The sequence below is a fragment of the Salmo trutta genome, chromosome 15, assembly GCF_901001165.1.
Source record: "Salmo trutta chromosome 15, fSalTru1.1, whole genome shotgun sequence".
NCBI classification, from domain to species: Eukaryota; Metazoa; Chordata; class Actinopteri; order Salmoniformes; family Salmonidae; genus Salmo; species Salmo trutta.
This window is the reverse complement of record NC_042971.1, coordinates 50220647-50242924: the sequence shown is the minus strand read 5'-3', so window position 1 is coordinate 50242924 and position 22278 is coordinate 50220647. Positions and strand designations below refer to the sequence as shown.

The 22278-nt window shown below is 43.4% G+C and overlaps 1 protein-coding gene across 1 annotated transcript in view; it reads right to left on the bottom strand.

Annotated features, from left to right (window-relative positions):
• The window catches only part of LOC115149255 (fibroblast growth factor 10-like), a 29227-nt gene extending 7347 nt beyond the window's left edge, over positions 1-21880 (bottom strand). Inside the window, exon 1 of the mRNA XM_029691935.1 lies at positions 21176-21880. Within this exon, the coding sequence (XP_029547795.1) occupies positions 21176-21500 (325 nt within the window). The 5' untranslated portion in view covers positions 21501-21880. The remainder of the gene's footprint in view (positions 1-21175) is intronic.
• Positions 21881-22278: the final 398 nt, after the last annotated feature.

Genomic DNA, 22278 nt, shown 5'->3' with positions numbered 1-22278 from the left:
TGTTCTTAACTGACTTGCCTGATTAAATAAAGGTTAAATACAGATCCTACATCTGTAATTGGATACAGTATGTTGTAGTCCATGATGTTGTAAGTTACTGTAGTTCTTTCCAGTATGTTTACTGAACCTATTGAGTCATCTACACTACAGAATCCCATTTAAGCCACACCGGGGGTCGACTAACACTGTTATCCCTGCCTGTTAACCCTACCCATGTTTTAAATAATCACTGTCATCTTTGCTTGATCCCTCTCAGAAAACCACATACTCCTAATTGGCTGCCTGGCTGTGTGTCTCTGTGCCAGTCATGGAAAACAGACAGGCTGAGCCTGAGCTGACATTTCATACCTATGCTAACGGGCCATAAATCCTGAGTGGAAGGTGTTGGCCAGGGCTAAGCCTCGGAAAAAAATTCTCCACTTTTGTTTGTTTTCGGAGCGGAGCGGCATGCTGGGGAAAGCCGAAATGTAAGTATCAGTTTGCAGTCTAAATGTTTCTTGAACCAATTACTGATTAAAGCTGTGGTAACCAGTCTCATTTTCCCCATGCCTTCATCCTGAAGTCAGTTGCATAAACCTATAAAGCTATCATGGGCTAGAGGGGATTAGCTCAGAACCAATTTTGGTGGAAGTGGGACTTTGTATCAAGCAAGGAAGCAGGGCCTTGGTGGCTGGTCTGGCCCAGTGTGGAGCCTCCTAGCCTGGGTCAGAGGAGAGGAGATATTGTCTCATAACGTGGCCTTTGACAGGCTAGTCAGGGTAGTTAATGGGACCAGTTGGTACTGATTCACCTTCACTCTTCCTCCCCGGTGACATCTTTCATTTGGGCCATCCCTCTTCTCACTCCTTGGACACACATTTCTAACATCCTGCCGTTCTGGGGTGATTTAATGGGCGGCCTGAGACATGGGGGAGCTCAGTTTTAGGAGGTGAGTCTCTGGGAGTGTGGTGCCTGGAAAACAACCTCTCACTCAATGTCAAGAAAACAAAGGAGATGATCGTGGACTTCATGAAACAGCAGAGTGCACCCCCCTATCTACATCGATGAGACGGCAGTGAAGAAGGTGGAAAGTTCCTTGGCATACACATCACTGATAAACTGAAATGGACCAAGCACAGACAGTGTGATGAAGAAGGCGCAACAGAGCCTCTTCAACCTCAGGAGGCTAAAGAAATTTGTCTTGTCACCTAAAACCCTCACAAACTTTTACAGATGCACAATTGAAAGCATCCTGTTGGCCTGTATCACCGCCTGGTATGGCAACTGCACCACCCGCAACCACAAGGCTCTCCAGAAGGTGGTGCGGTCTGCCCAACACATTACCGGGGGCAAACTACCTGCCCTCCAGGACACCTACTTTACAGCACAGGAAGGACATCAACCACCCGAGCTACTGCCTGTTCATCCCTCTATCATCCAGAAGGCGAGGTCAGTACAGGTGTATCAAAGCTCGGACCGAGAGACTGAAAAGCAGCTTCTATCTCAAGGCCATCAGACTGTTAAACAGCCATCACTAGCAGATTAGAGACTGCTGCCTGTAGGCATCTCATATGTATATACTGCATTCTATACTATTTTACGGTATCTTCGTCACTTTATAAAGTTTCTATATCTTGCATTACTCATCTCATATGTATATACTTTATTATATATTATTCTACGGTATCTTAGTCACTTAATATTTACATATCTGGCATTACTCATCTCATATGTATATACTGTTTTGTATAATATCCTACGGTATCTCATTCACTTAATAATGTTTACATATATTATTCTACGGTATCTTAGTCACTTAATATTTACATATCTGGCATTACTCATCTCATATGTATATACTGTTTTGTATAATATCCTACGGTATCTCATTCACTTAATAATGTTTACATATATTGCATTACTCATCTCATATGTATATACTGTATTCTATAGTATTCTACTGTATCTTAGTCCGTTCCGCTCTGACATTGCTCGTCCATATGTACAGTCGTGGCCAAAAGTTTTGAGAATGACACAAATATTAATTTTCATTAAGTTTGCTGCTTCAGTGTCTTTAGATATTTTTGTCAGATGTTACTATGGAATACTGAAGTATAATTATAAGCATTTCATAAGTGTCAAAGGCTTTTATTGACAATTACATGAAGTTGATGCAAAGAGTCAATATTTGCAGTGTTGACCCTTCTTTTTCAAGACCTCTGCAATCCGCCCTGGCATGCTGTCAATTAACTTCTGGGCCACATCCTGACTGATGGCAGCCCATTCTTGCATAATCAATGCTTGGAATTTGTCAGAATTTGTGGGTTTTTGTTTGTCCACCTGCCTCTTGAGGATTGACCACAAGTTCTCAATGGGATTAAGTTTCCTGGCCGTGGACCCAAAATATCAATGTTTTGTTCCCCGAGCCACTTAGTTATCACTTTTTCCTTATGGCAAGCTGCTCCATCATGCTGGAAAAGGCATTGTTCATCACCAAACTGTTCCTGGATGGTTGGGAGAAGTTGCTCTCGGAGGATGTGTTGGTACCATTCTTAATTCATGGCTGTGTTCTTAGGCAGAATTGTGAGTGAGCCCACTCCCTTGGCTGAGAAGCAACCCCACACATGAATGGTCTCAGGATGCTTTACTGTTGGCATGACACAGGACTGATGGTAGCGCTCACCTTGTCTTCTCCGGACAAGCTTTTTTCCGGATGCCCCAAACAATCAGAAAGGGGATTCATCAGAGAAAATGACTTTACCCCAGTCCTCAGCAGTCCAATCCCTGTACCTTTTGAAGAATATCAGTCTGTCCCTGATGTTTTTCCTGGAGAGAAGTGGCTTCTTTGCTGCCCTTCTTGGCATCAGGCCATCCTCCAAAAGTCTTCGCCTCACTGTGCGTGCAGATGCACTCACACCTGCCTGCTGCCATTCCTGAGCAAGCTCTGTACTGGTGGTGCCCCAATCCCGCAGCTGAATCAACTTTAGGAGATGTTCCTGGCACTTGCTGGACTTTCTTGGGCGCCCTGAAGCCTTCTTCGCAACAACTGAACCGCTCTCCTTAAAGTTCTTGATGATCCGATAAATGGTTGATTTAGGTGCAATCTTACTGGCAGCAATATCCTTGCCTGTGACGCCCTTTTTGTGCAAAGCAATGATGACGGCACATGTTTCCATGCAGGTAACCATGGTTGACAGAGGAAGAACAATGATTCCAAGCACCACCCTCCTTTTGAAGCTTCCAGTCTGTTATTCGAACTCAATCAGCATGACAGAGTCATCTCCAGCCTTGTCCTCGTCAACACTCAGAATCACTGACATGATGTCAGCTGGTCCTTTTGTGGCAGAGCTGAAATGCAGTGGAAATGTTTTTGGGGGATTCAATTAATTTGCATGGCGAAGGAGGACTTTGCAATTAATTGCAATTCATCTGATCACTCTTCATAACATTCTGGAGTATATGCAAATTGCCATCATACAAACTGAGGCAGCAGGCTTTGTGAAAATTAATATTTGTGTTATTCTCAAAACTTTTGGCCACAACTGTATATAGTCTTAATTCATTCCTACTTAGATTTGTGTGTATTGGGTATATGTTGTGTAATTTGTCAGATATTACTTGTTAGATATTACTGCACTGTTGGAGCTAGCAGCACAAGCATTTCGCTACACCCACAATAACATCTGCTAATCACGTGTATGTGACCAATACAATTTGATTTGATTTGCTTTTAGGAGGGCTGTTGCAGGGTTCTTTGATCAGTGGTATCTTCCTCTTTGGACTATGTGTTCTGTCCTTGTACTGTACTGGGTTACATGTTATGGTTAACAGTTTTTAGGAAGAGTATCTCACTTGGGGACTCTAGTCTACCCCTGCCAGGGACTTCCGTGTAAACCAACTTCACCTTTGAACCAATACAGTCTGCAGCTGTTGATTCTACTCAAAGGTCGTGACTTCTAGTCAGACTTCCCATCCCCTAGTTTTCCTTCTACAGTCAAAGACAAAAATGTCCAAAGGAGGAGTGTGAAAACATACAGATGTAGGATCTTAATTTGGTCACACTGTTGCAGGAGAACTTTCCTGCAATACAGGAAATGTTAAACTTGTGGTGTATTTGAGGTTTTAAACATCTCCTGAAGTTTGTGATTTCCACTTTGAAATTTCAGACTTGGTTTTCCCTTATGTTGCTGCAGGATTATTTTCCTGCTGTAGGGAACTGGCTCAAATTAAGATCCTGCATATGTATAGACATATTTCAAAAGGCAGAGAGGTTTTATCTGCACCTGTGAACCGGCAAAACAAGCAGTGTGGCCACCACTCAATAGACAGATTAGACAGGCTTCTCTATACATGGCGGGCGTGAGAGAGCCCCTTCCGTATGGGCTCTGGTTGCACACAGCTATTGAGTGGTGTTAAGGCTATCGGCCTGCTCTCTGCTCCTCTGCCTTCCTCAGCTTCATGAACAGGGGATGGGAAGGGAGGATGATTGGATGACAGTCAGTCGGATTAGAGAGGAATAATTCCTGATCAAAGGGAGTGAGAGGGAGAGACAGGGAGAGAGAGAAGGAGAGACACGGGGAGAGAGAGGCAATGCCAATTGATACAGGTGTATTGAGCCTACTTGGAATAATGAAATTGTGTGGAAATACAACACACTGCATAGACTTGCATCGACTGTACACACTCACACTGACACACAGTCACAGTTAAACACACAAACAGAAACAAACACCTTCACCAACTGCGCAAGAGTGACTGGTTCAAAACAACTTTTTAAATTCTAGCTCCCCTGTAATATGACAGCACAGCACACGGCCAGACCCATTTTCTCTTCGGCCCCTTCACTCACAACGGTAAAATTAGTATCCTTACTCTACCTCTCTTTACGCCATTTGTCTCTCTCTCTCTCTTGTCCCACTCTTATCTCTAACTGTATCTACGTCTGTTCCTCTTCCTTCTGCCCCCTGTTCCTGCCTCCTCAATCTGTTTTCTTTTCATGTTTGGGAGGTTGTTTTTTCTCCCTGTTGTTGGCACGTCGACCAAAACTGACATTTTTGTTTTGTGAGGGTGGACTTTTAAGTTTTATGACCAATATTGAAAGTGTAATAACCAGAGTTTTCTTAATGAACAAGAAAATAAGGTTCTGACATTTTGCAATCAAACATTTTCTGAAACTACTAAGAAAAACACCTGTGTATATAGCAGGACTGTGTTAATTTTATATTGCAGATTCAGTAAAACCAGGCCCCAAGGTCCTGTAACAGTCGACTGCATTCTTCATTGCTAATGAAGGGTTAGTTCCAGAGATGGACAAGACTTTAACAGAGTCCAAAATCAGTTTTCCGCCTCATTTCACTGTATGAAACTCTATTTGTGCTACCTAGATTTGTGGTCCAATGTCTGAAATATCTTGGTTTGGATAAGGTAAGTCGTGACTTCTATCTCTTTCAACCTCAATTGGTTGATGTATTCACAGTATTTGAGTAATGTGTGTGTCTGGGGTTTCTCCTACAGTACCATTAGCAGAGGCCAGGTCTGCTAATTACAGGGTTACTGAAGAGCAGACAGCTGGTGGCTCAGTTCAGTTCTGTTCACTGACTGTCTATTGGGTGGTCGAGTCATCTGCCTGGTGTGACTCCCATTGGCAGCAGCCTTGCCTTATACCCTAGGCTCTGTAGGTGGCCTCTCTCCTCCAGTCCCTGCCCACGGACCCTCTATCTCCACAGAGGGACGTGGTTTCTTGGCAGGGTGACAGAACTCACATTATCACATCTTGTCATAATTACCTCAACATTTGTAGCTTCATCCAGCCGACTTTACTGCTAAGCCTCCCCATTTCTACCCCTAGACTCTACTACAGCACATACAATGCATGCCGTATTCTGAGAGAAAATGTACATTTTCTCATCAACACCAGACATCAATTCTATACTACAGTTCAAGCAGCTTAGATGCCACAGACTGTGTACATAGACTGTCACCCCAGACTGTGTACATAGTTGTCCTGGGAACTCCAACTTGCTGCCCCCATGACAGGCATGTCTTTCCAATTAACCTTCCAGATCCTGGGGTGTAGAGACAGCTCAGGCCCTATTAAAGAGCCACGGTTTGGGGTTGGGGTTTGGGATTGGGGGTTGGGGTTTGGGGTTGGGTCTGAAACTTGTGGACGAAGCATATTATCAGTGGGCTGGTTCACAACTCTACAGGGGTAGGTAGGAGGGGCTAGGGTTTGGCTGGGCCAGTGGTAGGAGGTGTAGTGGCAGGGCAGTGGAGGGGAGGGGGCTATGTCTGGTGTAGTAGTGAGGGAGGGGCTGGGGCTGGTGTAGTGGCATGGATTGAGCTGGGGCTGGTGTAGCGGGAGGGATGGGAGGCTAGGGGACTGGGGTAGTGGCAGGGCAGGGGGCTGGGGTAGTGGCAGTGAAGGGTACTGTGGTAGTGGCAGGCCAGGGATGGGGGGGCAGGGAAGGGGGATTGGGGGGGGACTGGGCAGGGAGACTAGGGTAGTGGCTGGGGAGGGGGCTGGGGTAGTTGCCGGGAAGGGGGGGCTGAGGAGGTGGGACTGGGGTAGTGGCAGGGCAGGGAGTGGGGCTGGGGGTCAGGTGTTGACCCTAGCTGGCTCCTGACAGCAGTGCTTCACACCTTTGATCTGGCCTCAACAGGACTCTGGCTCCCAGGCTCCTGAGAGATCAGTGAAGAGGGGTCTGGGCTCTCTTTAAGACCGGCTTCATTACACTGCAGAGCAGCACAGCTCTCCTCCACCAACCCCCTCTACACCCCTCAGCATCTCTACACCCCTCACCTCCTGTACACCCCTCACCTCCTGTACACCCCTCACCTCCTGTACACCCTCACCTCCTTTATACCCCTCACCTCTTCTACACCCCTCATCTCCTTTACAACCCTCACCACCTCTACGCCCCTCACCTCTCTACACCCTCACCTCCTGTACACCCCTCACCACCTCTACACCCCTCACCTCCTCTACACCCCTCACCTCCTTTACACCCCTCACCACCTCTACACCCCTCACCACCTCTACACCCCTCACCTCCTGTACACCCCTCACCACCTCTACACCCCTCACCTCCTTTACACCCCTCACCTCCTTTACACCCCTCACCACCTCTACACCCCTCACCTCCTGTACACCCCTCACCACCTCTACACCCCTCACCACCTCTACACCCCTCACCTCCTCTACACCCCTCACCTCCTGTACACCCCTCACCACCTCTACACCCCTCACCACCTCTACACCCCTCACCTCCTGTACACCCCTCACCACCTCTACACCCCTCACCTCCTTTACACCCCTCACCTCCTTTACACCCCTCACCTCCTTAACACCCCTCACCTCCTGTACACCCCTCACCACCTCTACACCCCTCACCTCCTTTACACCCCTCACCTCCTTAACACCCCTCACATCCTGTACACCCATCACCTCCTTTACACCCCTCACCTCCTGTACACCCCTCACCACCTCTACACCCCTCACCTCCTCTACACCCCTCACCACCTCTACACCCCTCACCTCCAATACACCCCTCACCTCCTGTACACCCCCACCTCCAATACACCCCTTACCACCTCTACACCCCTCACCTCCTTTACACCACCTCTACACTCCTTTACACCCCTCACCACCTCTACACCCTCACCACCTCTACACCCCTCACATCCTGTACACCCCCACCTCCAATACACCCCTCACCTCCTTTACACCCCTCACCTCTACACCCCTCACCACCTCTACACCCCTCAACTCCTGTACACCCCCACCTCCTCTACACCCCTCATCTCCTTTACACCCCTCACCACCTCTACACCCCTACACCCCTCACCTCCCCTACACACTCCCCCCTGCCTCCTAAACATGGTTAGTGGTGACTCCAGTTTTTACTTTTCCTGATGAAAAACAAGATCCCATGTATAAATACAGTTATGTACACACACTTCATGGTAAAAAAATATGTTTCGAACAAAGTAGTGTTTTTTTGTGCAGACTTCAAGGAGTTGTCCTGATGGTGCCCGCTGATGTCACTGGCATCCCCCCGTGCTTGAGGAACAATAGAGGAAAGACCCCTCCCCCATTTGTGCCATGTAATGACATACCTTGACCACCTATTGAGATGTGCCTGTTGTTAACTAACTCAGGTGATAAATTAGCTGAAAAGGAGACTGGAGCAGGACTTTAAGGTTAAGGAGGGCTGTGAAAGTGTTTCCGCAGTTTATCTTCTAGGCCCTTCCTAAGATTATATTGCTGCTCTGCTCCCATTGGATGGCCTACAACTGGGTGTGAGAAGGTAAGGTACTTGTCTGCGTTTTAATTGTAAAACCGTTAGGTTTCAGTATAAAAACACTCCAGGTTTTATTTCCACTTTTCAACAATCCCAAGTTTGATATGTGTTCCTTGAGATTAGAGTGACTAACATCTGAGAGATCTTCCCTCTGACAACTTGTGACAGCCTGATTGATGCTCTGTCAAATTCACCATGGCACAGGGGTTCATATGCATGGAACAGCTTCAGCATTAGGGGCAGAGGGAGCACTAGATCCATTGGGAAACAAAACCGCCATTGTGGTGTTGAGGGAATTTTATACTTGTTAAGTAATGAAGTATTGGGGTTGATAAAGCCGGAAAATATCCCACTCTATCCAGACAAGCACAAGGCGTTCAAAGGCTTGTGTCAAAGAAAACTTTCTGATGTTTTCACCATTCACTGTCATTGTAATTTATGACTATTGACTACTCAATACATTTTTATTCATTAATGACTTGTCACAGATATTTTACACAACGATGGGGATTATAAATTGGTAGTAACTCATTGGTGACTGGCTAAATCTGTATGACGGTAACTGATTCAGGGCGGTGGATTGGCGGTAGCGTGACAGTGTGTGATGGATCTGGTGCTAAATAGAATGAAAACTTCACCTGTTCACTGTCTGCTTCTTCACCTAGTGACAGTTAAGTTAGCTTAGTAACATTAGAGATGCCTTTCAAATCGAGTCAACTTTCTCCACACAGAAATTATACATCTAATACTTCTCTAATACAATCCGTCCTGCTGTCAATATTGTTTTCTTTGCCTGAAACGTGCATTCACTGCAGTCTTACACAGGGGAGTAACATTGAAACCACGCTGTCAAGCTGTGTGTGATTTTAAACCTGACACCAAAGTATGATTAAAAGACAATCCAGATATTTGGAAGAAAATATTCACCTGTACTGAGTATAAATGTGATGTTTCAAATACTAGAGCTCTGTTTTCCAGCCAACAGATAGCATTAGATTTTTCTGAGACAGAACATTCACATTAGCATGGTTTGAGATCAGTTTACCATGCTGGGTAATAGTACTTGTGTATTATGTCATGGTGGTTTTAAGTACATTGAAGACCAAATTAAATGCATGTTGATGTTCACGCTGGTTTTAGAAAAAAATGCAGTCTTCTCAGATAATGTGATTTACCCAATGCTATTGGTTCTGCAGCATGGTATAGCACCAAATCTTTGCCGGTAAATGTCAAAACATGTCATTGGGCACTCAGTGGTTACCATATGAATGTGTGTTTATGGGTTTGATCTGGCAAGGTAATTAAGAACCTTTCTTGCATTTTCTAAATGGTATGGATGCGTAAACACAATGTTATGATTCCAATTGTTCTGGACATTTTATAGACTCTTTATGTTATGCTATGTAATGAACCTGGGGTCATTGGGATTTAAGGTGCCATGTTTTTGAAGTCCAGATGCCTTTTTACTGCTGGGAAAAGTCCCATGCACTGCAGCACTCAAGCGGTAGGCCTAACAAACTAATCCGCTCCAGACCTATCACCCCAACGTTCAACATTTCCTGCTGAAAGTGCATCAGCAGCTTTTCCTCTGTCTGTTGTGTTACAGTTTTCTGTTTGTTGTTTTAGATCCCTCCAGATTGAGGGCAGGTATTGAGTATGTGACACATTCACAAAAACACGCACGCACGCACGCACGCACACACACACACACACACACACACACACACACACACACACACACACACACACACACACACACACACACACTCTGTTCCCCCTTATAAACGTGAGAGCAGTCATCCATGTGGATGGGGACAGTGTTGGACCAGTGTGGGAACGTGTTGCATTAGTAGCCAGTAAAGCAGTGGGTGTCGGGATATAGGATCTGTGACGGATAAGATCCAGGGCTCCTGCTCCAGCCACTAGTTGCCCAGGGACAGCCCCCCTCTCACGCATGCAATGGGTAATTAGCTGGCATTCCTGCCTGTTCCTTTAAAATGGGACGACCGTCCAGATGCGTCTCTGGTCCGAGCACTGGTCTCCCTGCGCTACCTTTGATGATTCCATTAAGACTCTCTCTCCTCTCTCGCTCACCAACTTCCATCTGTCCCACCACACTCTCTGTGTGTGTGTGCGTGTGTACACATCTCTGAATGTGTTGTGATGTCTGTGGTTCTCGATGATTTGCAACTTTGACCTGACCTAGTGAATGTTGGTAACATTGCAGCACCCAGACACATGAAACATGCTCACATTTCCTTCCCTGGACAGCTTACCATTCAACTACATAAGTTAGACTTAACAGTGCATCTACCAAAAAAGAGAAATTGCCATGTAGCTTTACCAATCCTGGGCTCTGGGCAACAACATACTATTGCAGAGCTGACAGTATGTTCAAAAGTTGCTCATCTGTTGAATGATTCTGATGAATTGTGAGCCTTTGACATTCTGGTTTGGTTTAAGGAATAAGTAAATTCCTGCACGTCTGTAAGGGTTTTGAATCTGCACTATTTCAGCAAATAAGGTAGACATTGAAAACTCAAAACTAGTTCATCAAAATAAAGATTGCCAACTTAAAATTCCATGGTAAATAATCCATTCTTCAGAGAAGAAAACTGGAGTTTACAAAGGGCTGAGAGGTTGCTGGAAGACACAGAATAAAGAGGTGGCTGGATGGTTTAGTGGCAGGACTATGCGATTCACGTAATCTGTGTCTTATTTCAAACATGTTCAGATGAGTCAATGATTGACACAAGAGTAAATTGATGGGTGAATATCAGGAAAGTGCTGAAACATACTTAAATAATGATTTTTAAAGAATAAGGGAAAACTGTGACCCCTAGAGCCATGCCTCAGTTTCCCCTTGTCCCCAGCCACTTTGGTCAGAGTCACCACATAGACTGCTAGCTTTCCTTATTTGAATTTTGAGTAGAAACAGTACTTAAAGGCCCAATGCAGCCGATTTTATATCAATATCAAATAACTTCTGGGTAACAATTAAGTACCTTACTGTAATAGATTTCCATTCAAATGGGCAAAAATTGCTTTTTAGCAAAAAACTATTTCTCAAGCAAGTATTTTGCTAGGACTGTCTGGGAGGGTCTGAGTGTGGAGGGGAAAACTGAAAACCAGCTGTTAATGGCAGAGAGGTTTCAAAGTCTATTTGTTGTTGGTGCATTAATAAATGTACCGCATGGAAGGTCCTGTGTAGATTGTATTTTCAACCAGCAACTATCAGGAAATAACACATATCCATTTTTTCACACTTTTACAGTGTTAGTTTCATCTGCTGTTGTACTATATAATATAAAACAGGAAAAACTGAGTTTTGACTGCACTTTAAACAGCCTTGCATGAAGTCAAACCATTTATTGGGGTTCATGTGTGGTGATATAAATAAGAGGTTCAGCTGAGTTTAGCTGTCACAAGTTGTCAAGGCCCCTGTTTGAACTAACATTTATCCACTGCAAAACAACGCAAACACAAGTATTAACTCCAACACTTACAGTCTCCCTCTCTCTCTCTCTTTCTCTCTGACCCTCTTGCGCATGCACACACAGACACACAGACAGACAGACACACAGACAGACAGACAGACAGACAGACACACACACACACACACACACACACACACACACACACACACACACACACACACACACACACACACACACACACACACACACACACACTAATGGTGTAAAGTAATTAAGTAATTTAGTTTTTTGGGGTATCTGTACTTTACTTTTTATATTTTTGACAACTTTTACTTTTACTTCACTACATTCATAAAGCAAATATTGTAAAAGTACTCATTACATTTTGAATGCTTAGCAGGACAGGAAAATGATCAAATTCACGCACTTATCAAGATAACACGTGGTCATCCCTACTGCCTCTGGTCTGGTGGACTCACTAAACACAAATTCATCTTTTGTAAATAATGTCTGAGAGTTGGAGTGGGCCCCTGGCTATCCGTACATTTGTAAAACAAGAAAATTGTGCCGTCTGCTTTGTTTAATATAAGGAATTTTAAATGATTTACACTTTTACTTTTGATACTTAACTATATTTTAGCAATTATATTTACATTTACTTTTACTTGAGTAACTTTCTATTAAGGTATCTTTTACTTTATTCAAGTATGACAATTTTGTATCATAATTTTCATCATTTTTCTACCACTGCACCACATACTCTCTCTCTCGCTCTCTGTTTTTCTCTGACTGCAGCTTGTTAGAGACAGACAGGACACAATGATAGTGAGGAGACAGTTGTGTTCCCCCTTAGACTAACCCTGGCACAAATGACCCTCTCTTTAAGTAATGGGGTTAAAGGTTAGGCATACATCTGGACCGCCATACCTCCATGTTGAACTCTAAATAGGGCAAATGAGGGGGCAGAAACTAGAAGAAGATGTTTTGAAGACAAAGCTAAGCTACCCTGATCAACCTTTTTTTCCTGAGAGGGGTTCAAGAGGGGTTAGTTGAAGATGAGCAAAATTATGAAGTTTGAACTTTGTAAAGTACTGGCTTGCTTTCAATCATTGAGTTTCAATTTCGCTATGAATCATAACTCTTACACTATAAACAAATCAGATTTCTGTAATAGGCCTTCACAAATCTACATGAATGCACAACCTCTTTAAACAGCTCCAACTTCCCCTGTGATAAGGGAGATACTGGCTGAAAGGTCTAAAGTCAGAAATTGTCAACACAAGTCTGTCAACCTGGTTGTGTAGGGGGTAGGGTGTGGAGGAGGTGTAGGGGTGAAGAAGGTGTAGGGGGTGGAGGGGTGTAGGGGGCAGTGGTGTAAAGTACTTAAGTAAACATACTTTAAAGTACTACTTCAGTAGTTTTTTGGGGTATCTGTACATAACTGAACTATTTATATTTTTGACAACTTTTACATTTACTTCACTACATTCCTAAAGAAAATAATGTACTTTTTACTCCGTACATTTTCACTGACACCCAAAAGTACTCGTTACATTTTGACAGGAAAATGGTCCAATTCACACACTTATCAAAAGAACATTCCTGGTCATCCCTACTGCCTCTGATCTGGCGGACTCACTAAACACAACATTTTAATGCTTAGTTTGTAAATGATGTCTGAGTGTTGGAGTGTGCCCCTGTTATCCGTCAATAAAAAAACGAGAAGATTGTTCCGTCTGGTTTGCTTAATATAAGGAATTAAGCTTTTATATATATACTTTTACTTTTGATACTTAAGTACATTTTAGCAATTCCATTTATTTTTGATACTTAAGTATATTTAAAAACAAATACTTTTAGACTTTTACTCAAGTAGTATTTTACTATTAAGGTATCTGTACTTTTACTCAAGTATGACAAATGGGTACTTTTTCACCACTAACTTACGCACACACACACGCACGCACGCACGCACACACACACACACACACACACACACACACACACACACAGAAATCAGTACCATGGACAGCCACCTGATATTTAGCTTAGGTTGATTGGACTAAATTCTTTTAGTTTTTTATTTGTCGCTGTATTAGACTAATCATAGGTGATTTTGAAATGTTGAAGTTGAAATGGTGCTAGAGTAGTGGAGGCAGCTCCGGCTTTCTTTGCGACTTAAGATAACTCTCCGGTATTCTATATCAATAGTTGTTTAGTAGTCTGAAAATGTGGGAAACATTAACTTGATTGACCATGCTGTAGGTTTCCTTTTTTTTTTAAATCTAATCTTTATTTAACTAGGCAAGTCAGTTAAGAACAAATTCTTATTGACAATGATGGCCTAGTCTGGCCAAATGTGGACAATGCTGGGCCAACTGTGTGCCACCCAATGGGACTCCTAATCAAGGACTGATGTGATACAGCCTGGATTCAAACCAGGGACTGTAGTGACTCCTCTTGTACTGAAATGCAGTGCCTTAGACCGCTGCGCTACTTGGGAGCACAAATGTTTGTTACATGCAATATGCTTTGTGGATTCCACCTGACAGATGTTGCTCTCTGGTTTTGTGATGAAACAAAGGAGTGGTTGAATTTATTCTGCCTTCTTATTGTCTCGGCTTTAGGCCTATATATCACGGTGGCAAGGCATATTAACTAACAGGTTATAGAACAAACAACACAAATACCACAACATATAGTTGTTTGCTGATGACACAATGGTGGTAGGACTGATAATCGACACGATGAGACAGCCTTATAGGGAGAAGGTCAGAGACCTGGCAGTGTGGTGCCAGGACAACAACCTCTCCCTGAATGTGAGCAAGACAAAGGAGATGATTGTGGACTACAGGAAAAGGAGGGCCGAACAAGTCCCCATTCAAATCGACGGGGCTGTAGAGGAGCAGGTCGGAAGTTTTAAGTTCCTTGGTGTCCACATCACCAACAAACTATCATGGTCCAAATACACCAAGAAAGTCTTGAAGAGGGCACGACAACACCATTTCCCCCTCAGGAGACCGAAAAGATTTGGCATGGGTCCCCAGATCCTCAAAAAGTTCAACAGCTGCACCATCGAGAGCATCCTGACCGGTTGCATCACTGCCTGGTATGTCAACTGCTTGGCATCCGTCCGCAAGGTGCTACAGAGGGTAATGCATACAGCCCAGTATATCACTGGGGTCAAGCTTCCTGCCATCCAGGACCTACAGTACCAGTCAAATGTATAATTCAAGGGTTTTTCTTTATTTTTACAATTTTCAGCATTGTAGAATAATAGTGAAGACATAAAAACTATGAAATAACACATATGGAAACACTCAGAATGTTTGTACAACAGTTTTCATAAGCAATGCAAAAAAATTACTCCTGTGTAATAATTTATCCTGAATCCTGAACAGGAGGGTCAAACTCATTTTTCCCTGGGGGCGGCATTTGCTCTTCAACGAGGTCCAGAGGGCATCACTGAAAATTGGTTATATTTCCTCGTCGTCAAAAGGTAACAAAAATTGTCCTCTATCTATCGTTTTTGCAATGTTTGATGCTCCCTGAATGTCTAGCTTTCATTTAGGTGATTATTAACGAGCATGATACAGTAAAGAAACTGTATGAATGTAGGTCCATTATCATTCTACCCAGTTTAGATTTGGTTTTAGTCATTTTAAAATAGATTGAGTTTGTTTCCCACGGGCCATATGTTTGACACCCCTGGTCTAGAATAAAATAATCCCTAAACATGTTGCTTCTAATACTAAATATAAAAGGACAGGACGTAACAGTAAATTAGACATCGTTCAGAACTGCTGGAATGCACATTCTCCAAACCCCTGGTCAAACAGTCAGTCATTATTTATGAATCAGAAAAGGGAAAGTCTACGAAGGTCAAATATAATAAAAATAAACGCTGGCACTAACCTTTTGTACATCCACACACTCCTCATAACTCACTTTTATTGCCTGTGTGGTTAAGATTTCCCAGGAGAACCATAAATGTGCACTATAACCACAGACAGAAGGAGAACACTCAAGAGAGAGTGCCATCCGTGTGGTGCAGACGGGGTGCTGTTACAACATACATTTACTTACACATTAACACATTTCACATCATGGTGTCTTTCTATCCTCGCATAAACACATTATAAAGAGACACACAACCACACTTCCACTTGCTAAGAGAACGCAAACCAGTGAGGGAACACACAGCTTTGTGTTTCAACACCACCACGAAGCTCATGAAGAAGCACGTAAGAGCCAATAACTGTAATTATGGGCTGAGAAAAAGGGAACATAAACACATAATTATTAGGAATACTAATATTTCTACAACTTCCACTCGCACCTTTTGATTGATCATCACCAACCAATCATATTAGTCCATTGCCAAAGGTACCACTAGTCTATAGCCTATTCCATTGCTCTTTTGCTAAGACATGCTTCTAATGCTGAGCCATGGAACATCAGAGCCCCCGTCCTCCATCATCCAGGATCTGGTAGAACCATAAAAGTTCTAGATTTACCTAGTCCCTCCATCCTCTGTGCCAGAGGTAGTCAACTCTGACCCTACGAGGTCCGGAGCCTGCTGTTCTACCTGGTAATTAATTGCACCCACCTGGTGTCCCAGGTCTCAATCAGTCTCTGATGTTGGAGCTCGAAGCCTAAGATTTTCACTGTACCCTGCAATCACATCTGCAACCCTGTACATGTGATTATTAAACAATCTGCATCTGATAAGAGGGGAACCATGAAAAATGCAGTGGAACTGGCTTTGAGGTCCAGAGTTTAATTTGAGGGCTGTACACTAAGACCTCATTTGCAACACTTAAGATGATACCTCTTGTCAGAACCATTTCCTTTCACAAATCTTCTCAGAAAGAGATGCATCCTGCAATAGATCCAGCCAGCCAGGCCAGCAGAGGATAACACCCACTATTAAAGGTTGGATAGTTATAGGGTTACTTTGGGTCAGTCAGAGGAGCTTTAGATTCAGTCAAGTCTCACTTCCTTGGCTATACAGTACAATACAATACAACTTTATTATCCCCGAGGGGCAATTCTTTCAGGGATGACAGGGTGCTTCAGACAGGACAAACACACACAGACAGTATAAAAATAACAATAATGAAAATAAAAAAAATACATATACACTACCAGTCAAAAGTTTTAGAACAACTACTCATTCAAGGGTTTTTCTTTATTTTTACTATTTTCTACATTGTAGAATAATAGTGAAGACATCAAAACTATGAAATAACACATTTGGAGTCATGTAATAACCAAAAAAGTGTTAATCAAATCAAAATACATTTTATATTTGAGATTCTTCAAATAGCTGCCCATTGCCTTGATGATAAAATATATTTGGATTTGTTTAACACTTTTTTGGTTACTACTTGATTCCATATGTGTTATTTCATAGTTTTGATATCTTCACTATTATTCTACAATGTAGAAAATAGTAAAAATAAAGAAAAACCCTTGAATGAGTAGTTGTTCTAGAACTTTGGACCGGTAGTGTACCTATAATGATCTATTCATAACCATTTAACATTTAATAACATCAGGTTTGGTTTTCTAATGGAGGACAGGAAGCTGAATGTACATATAATAACTTCATCATCATGGCAAAATATGTCTTTTTTTTAACTACCCCGCTGTTTACTGTCTTCTTAAAGGAGGTAAAGTTATATAAACAATCTTTGAAATTGGTTAAATCGAAACAAGCCCTTGATTTTTATAATGTTTTCTGTATTATCAATATTTTTATAATAGTTTTGATGTCTTCACTATTATTCTACAATGTAGAAAATAGTACAAATAAAGAAAAACCCTTGAATGAGTAGGTGTTCTTAAACTTTTGACCAGTAGTGTATATTAAGGCATCAGTTAAAAGTGCATCGTGCAAGTTGAATATAGGATCTAGAGGTATCTGTATCAAATGATGCAATATAAAATGAAAAAACATCATGTCCAGGGTCCTTATATAAGGAAAGGAGTGGACCATGACATGACAGATGAAGTGCTGCTACGACAAATACACTGTGTTTGCTATACACCATCATCTCATCCAGGAGCACAACACATCAATGTTCTCTTAATGCCCTAGAACTTGACACGAACAAATGAGTTTGGCTTCGGAACAGCCTGTTTTGGCAGGGATCGTCTGTAATACTAATTAAGCAGCATCAGATTCGAGCAGGGTTGAATGGGGTGAGAGGGGGATGGATGGCTACTTGCCTGTCCCCTCTGTGAAGTACACCCCACAAAGTTGACAACATGATTGGAAAGAGACTGACTGGGGAGCTCACAATCCAACCTGCAGTTGAACCCTAAACTGCTAAGTCCCCTCAATCAAAACTGTCAGGGTCTAATGATGCTCATTAGCAGGCCCCCTTCCTCCCCAGCATCCCCCAGTATATAACTTCAGACCACAGTCCACTGTGGGTGACTTAAGTATATTAGAGGGTGTTTTATTCAATTCCAGTTTGTTTCATTGATAAGCAAGAGAGATGAGAGGAAAGGGTTCCAGATGTCAAATCCGAGAGAATGACTAAGGAAAAAGACGCCCATCTGTTATAAACAGTTTCTTATTGCTTGGTGACATTCGAAAACACAAAAAAGATTGGACATATTGGATGATTCAGTATGAAAATAAGCTTGTTTGTTTGGTTCACACATGCAGTGCTATACTATTCTAATACTGGAGAGTAATATCTGCTAACACAGTGTGACAAAGTGATACTGAGCAGATGGATTCTGAAAGGGAATCACACAATATGGGCTGGATTGGGTTTCAAACAGCGCATAGATGGGTCTTTTGTGGAGGGCCCGGCTGAGAGAGAGAGAAAGGGGCTGGGTAACAGACTGGCCAGGCTACAGCCCAGACCTGACCAACACAGCACACAAAGAGGCTCTAAGAAACCAGGTTTGTTCCCAAGTAGTGTGTCCTACCTAGGTATTTGTACCAAGAATATTTAACTAAGGACCAACTCTCACCCTGCACCTAAAGAAATGTGCCATGATTCTTGAAAGGTCTGGCTTAAACTGACCTACGGTTATACAAATAAACAAAAGCATGCACTAATTATCATATCATTCTCCAGAAAGATATGTTATCAGACTTTTAATTTAATTTAATTAGAAGATCTTTCATTCATTTGGCTTTTGATTCTACCGTATGTAAACATTTAGCCTCCGTACATGGGCACATCAAAGCTGCAGAGGCTAAAGACCCTAACAGGCTACAATTCTGTGGGCAGTAGAGGCCTGGCCAGGCAATGTCTACTGGTCCCACACTGTGTAATTAGAGCCAATTTCACCATATTCTGCCACGCATCAGTCTACCATGACATCTAAGTTTACAGACAGACACACCTACTCAATGTCTGCCTTACCTCACAAAGTATGACACATTTTCACACATTTTTCTGGAGACACTCCAAGTGAACCTATTTTAGCACAGAACATCACAGCTCTGTCCTGATGAGGAAAGTCTTCTGATGTTTGGTTAATTTGAACAAGAAAATGAATCCCATGATGCTGCAGGCTACTAATAGACTAAGAGAAGGTGACAGGCTAGATGAACATGTACTCAGAACAATCTCCCTTCCACTGCTCAATAAAGACTTAGGATCCTTTTTCAGCTGTCCCACTGTCAGGGTTTATGACTGGACAAACTGCAGAGCAAGGAGAAAACAATCACTCCCCCAGCATCTTTATCATCACCACCAACATATAGCAATATTACCCTGCAGCTCTCTGTCTTCCTGCTACCTTGAGACATTTCAACTAGTCAACAAGTCCCCCTTTCTAGGACCAAACCAGGAGACCTGGTTTTTAAACTGTAGTTTCTACAGTTTCTGAATAAATAAACCAAAACGTGCTTATCACCACGTCTTGTGCCACATCTTTGACTTTTCACCACAAGCTGATGGGTTTCAAGTCAGCGAGACACAGGACATTGCTGCAACCTGGTGGGCATTTTACTTTGAGATTCATATAAAATGTTTTTGTGTATAAATCTCCTTAGAGGCTAAAAAAGTGGCGAGTAACCCCCCCCAGACATTCCTGGCCCAGTCTAGCTACACTTCAGATGGGACAGTATTAGGTCTGCACGGGATGTGAATTCCCCAAGAAGTGCTCTGTGCATCTGGTTTCAGCATTATTACCAGCCAGGCTTGTGCCTAAGGTCATTGTGGGAGCTAATGACAACCGCATTATATTCACACGTGGTTGGCTATTGGCGGGAACAACTCACATGCAGAATGCATTGGACACTCACCGCAACATAATCAATATTCTCTTTTGTTTTTTACTCTCTTTTTTTTACCGCTATCTTTCCATAAACAAGAAAGACGCCCCTATAGAATATTGTAAAGTGGCTTTCAAACTATCTAAGTATTCAACGCCTGGGAGCTAATGTTGTGACCTGATTTCAAAGCTTGAACTTTTGGTGTTTTTTGACACGTCTGATTCTAATGGTTGAACTGTGAGCGCTGTGAGCGCTGAAGGCGAGAGGAAGCTCTGCTAATTGAAATTCCTTCAGCCATGTCTTGCACAGCCTCAGCGTTTGAGTGGGCCTGTCAGTGAGGAGAAGCCTCACACCACATGGGCTCCATATGGCAAAGCCTTGTTTTATTAGGGCCACAGTGTGTTCAGAGTTCGCTGACAGAAAGTGCATGGCCAGTTTGGACAGAGACTGTGGCGGTCAGGTGCTGCGAGTGTTGTCCTGGGTGTCTGGTGTATCGCTCACTGCATAGTAAACTTTACGGCACCCAGGCAGGCAATTGTAGCGCTTTGAGCAGCATGACAAGGAGCTGAGGTGTCATTCTCAGCAGGGGCGTGTGAATGGATACAAGCACTTAGAGAGATTCATGTCAGCCGTGCCCATAAAGGGTAAAGGACACGGCTACGGCAACTGGGAAGGGATGAGGTTGATGAAAACCTCAAACAATGATAACATTATATATGCCACTAGTATCACCAGTATTATGACCTATAATAAAGTGATATAATAAGTCACAAAAGAAAACATACAGGGATGTGATCCCTGAGCCCCAGGGATGATGTTGATTTTTGAGATATTTGCTCAGAGACAAAATGGTTCTTCAGGCTATTTCTAATTGGTTCCAGTAGACATGCTCTAAAGGAAAGTACACTGAGTAACTGAGGCAACAAACATGCTGCTTCCAGAACCTTCTGCTGCCCAGGCAGAGAGAGAGACACGAAACACAGGCTACACATGATCTATGCTGCCCACCACTGCTGCCCACCAGAATACCAGGTAAGGTTCCTATTATGTGTGAATGTGCAGTGGAGAAAAATCTGAGAGCAATGCCATAACAATGGGGGAAAACCACCACCCCACAAACTCTATGGGACCCACATGTGAGAGGGGAGAGAAAAGAAGCCAAACTCACAGAACATAAGCTGAGGGAGTGCATATTTTATGGGGTTACTTACTGTAGAGATCGTCTTTGTTTTTGGTGCCATTGACTTTGCCATTTTTATCAATCCTGAGAAAGAACTTCTGATAGGAGTAGAGTTTCCTCTTGCGCACGTCTCCTTGGAGATGGTTATAGCTGCGCACATGCCGCCCCACAACAGTGGCTGAAGAGGTGTTGGCCACCCTGGGCAAGCGCAGCACGGAGTGAGTGGCGACCCCAGGTGCATTGTGATGACACGTGGAGGGCAACGGGTAGAGCAAAAGGACGAGCATTGTGGAGATGAGGGACAGACGAATGCAGGACCAGGCGGCGGCACCCTTAGTCACTGTCCATCTGGACATTGTACTGGAGCTGGGAGGACTGGAGAGAGGCTCACAGAAAGGACCATGCTGGAGAGGGGAGAGGGAGAAAGGCTGAGAGCGGGAGATGGAACCCCCGGCGGCTGACGACGACAACACTGCTGCTGCTTATTCCTCTCGTGTTCCAAAGGAATGTGTCAACGTCCATAACTCAAAACACCTCTGCTGGGGAACAAGCACCTCTCGCCCTCCACCGCTCACTCTCCTCATTAAATACAAATGAGAAACTACCTCTACCACCTCTGGAGAGGATGAGATAAGGGGAGGGTTAGAAGAGGGGACGGGGAGACAACAAAAATGTTCAAAAAATGAATCAAATAAACAATTTCTAAACAGAAAAACTAAAGCTTTTTCTCATCAAAATGAAGAATCCAAGGAGGGGAGAAAAAGGGACCCATGTAATCCTTGGTTTTTTTCTGTTCTCTTTGGCTTTTTCTCTGAAGTCACTTGTCTGTGCAATGGAGACTCTTCACTGGATTGTATCTCTCTCTCTCTCTGCTGTGCTGTGCTCCTCTATGTGAGGGAGTGAGAGCGGTAGCACTGGTTTTCTGTGTCCTTGGTCCCTCTGAGTTAGAGTAGAGTAGAGTGTGAGCTGGAGCTCTCCTTCTCTTCTCTCCGTCTCTCTGAGCTGAGTCACTTTGAGTGGAGTGGTGGAGTGCTGCTTCTTTTCTCTTCTCTGAGCTGCTATCCGTCTGTCTGTCTGTCTGTCTGTCTGTCTGTCTGTCTGTCTGTCTGTCTGTCTGTCTGTCTGTCTGTCTGT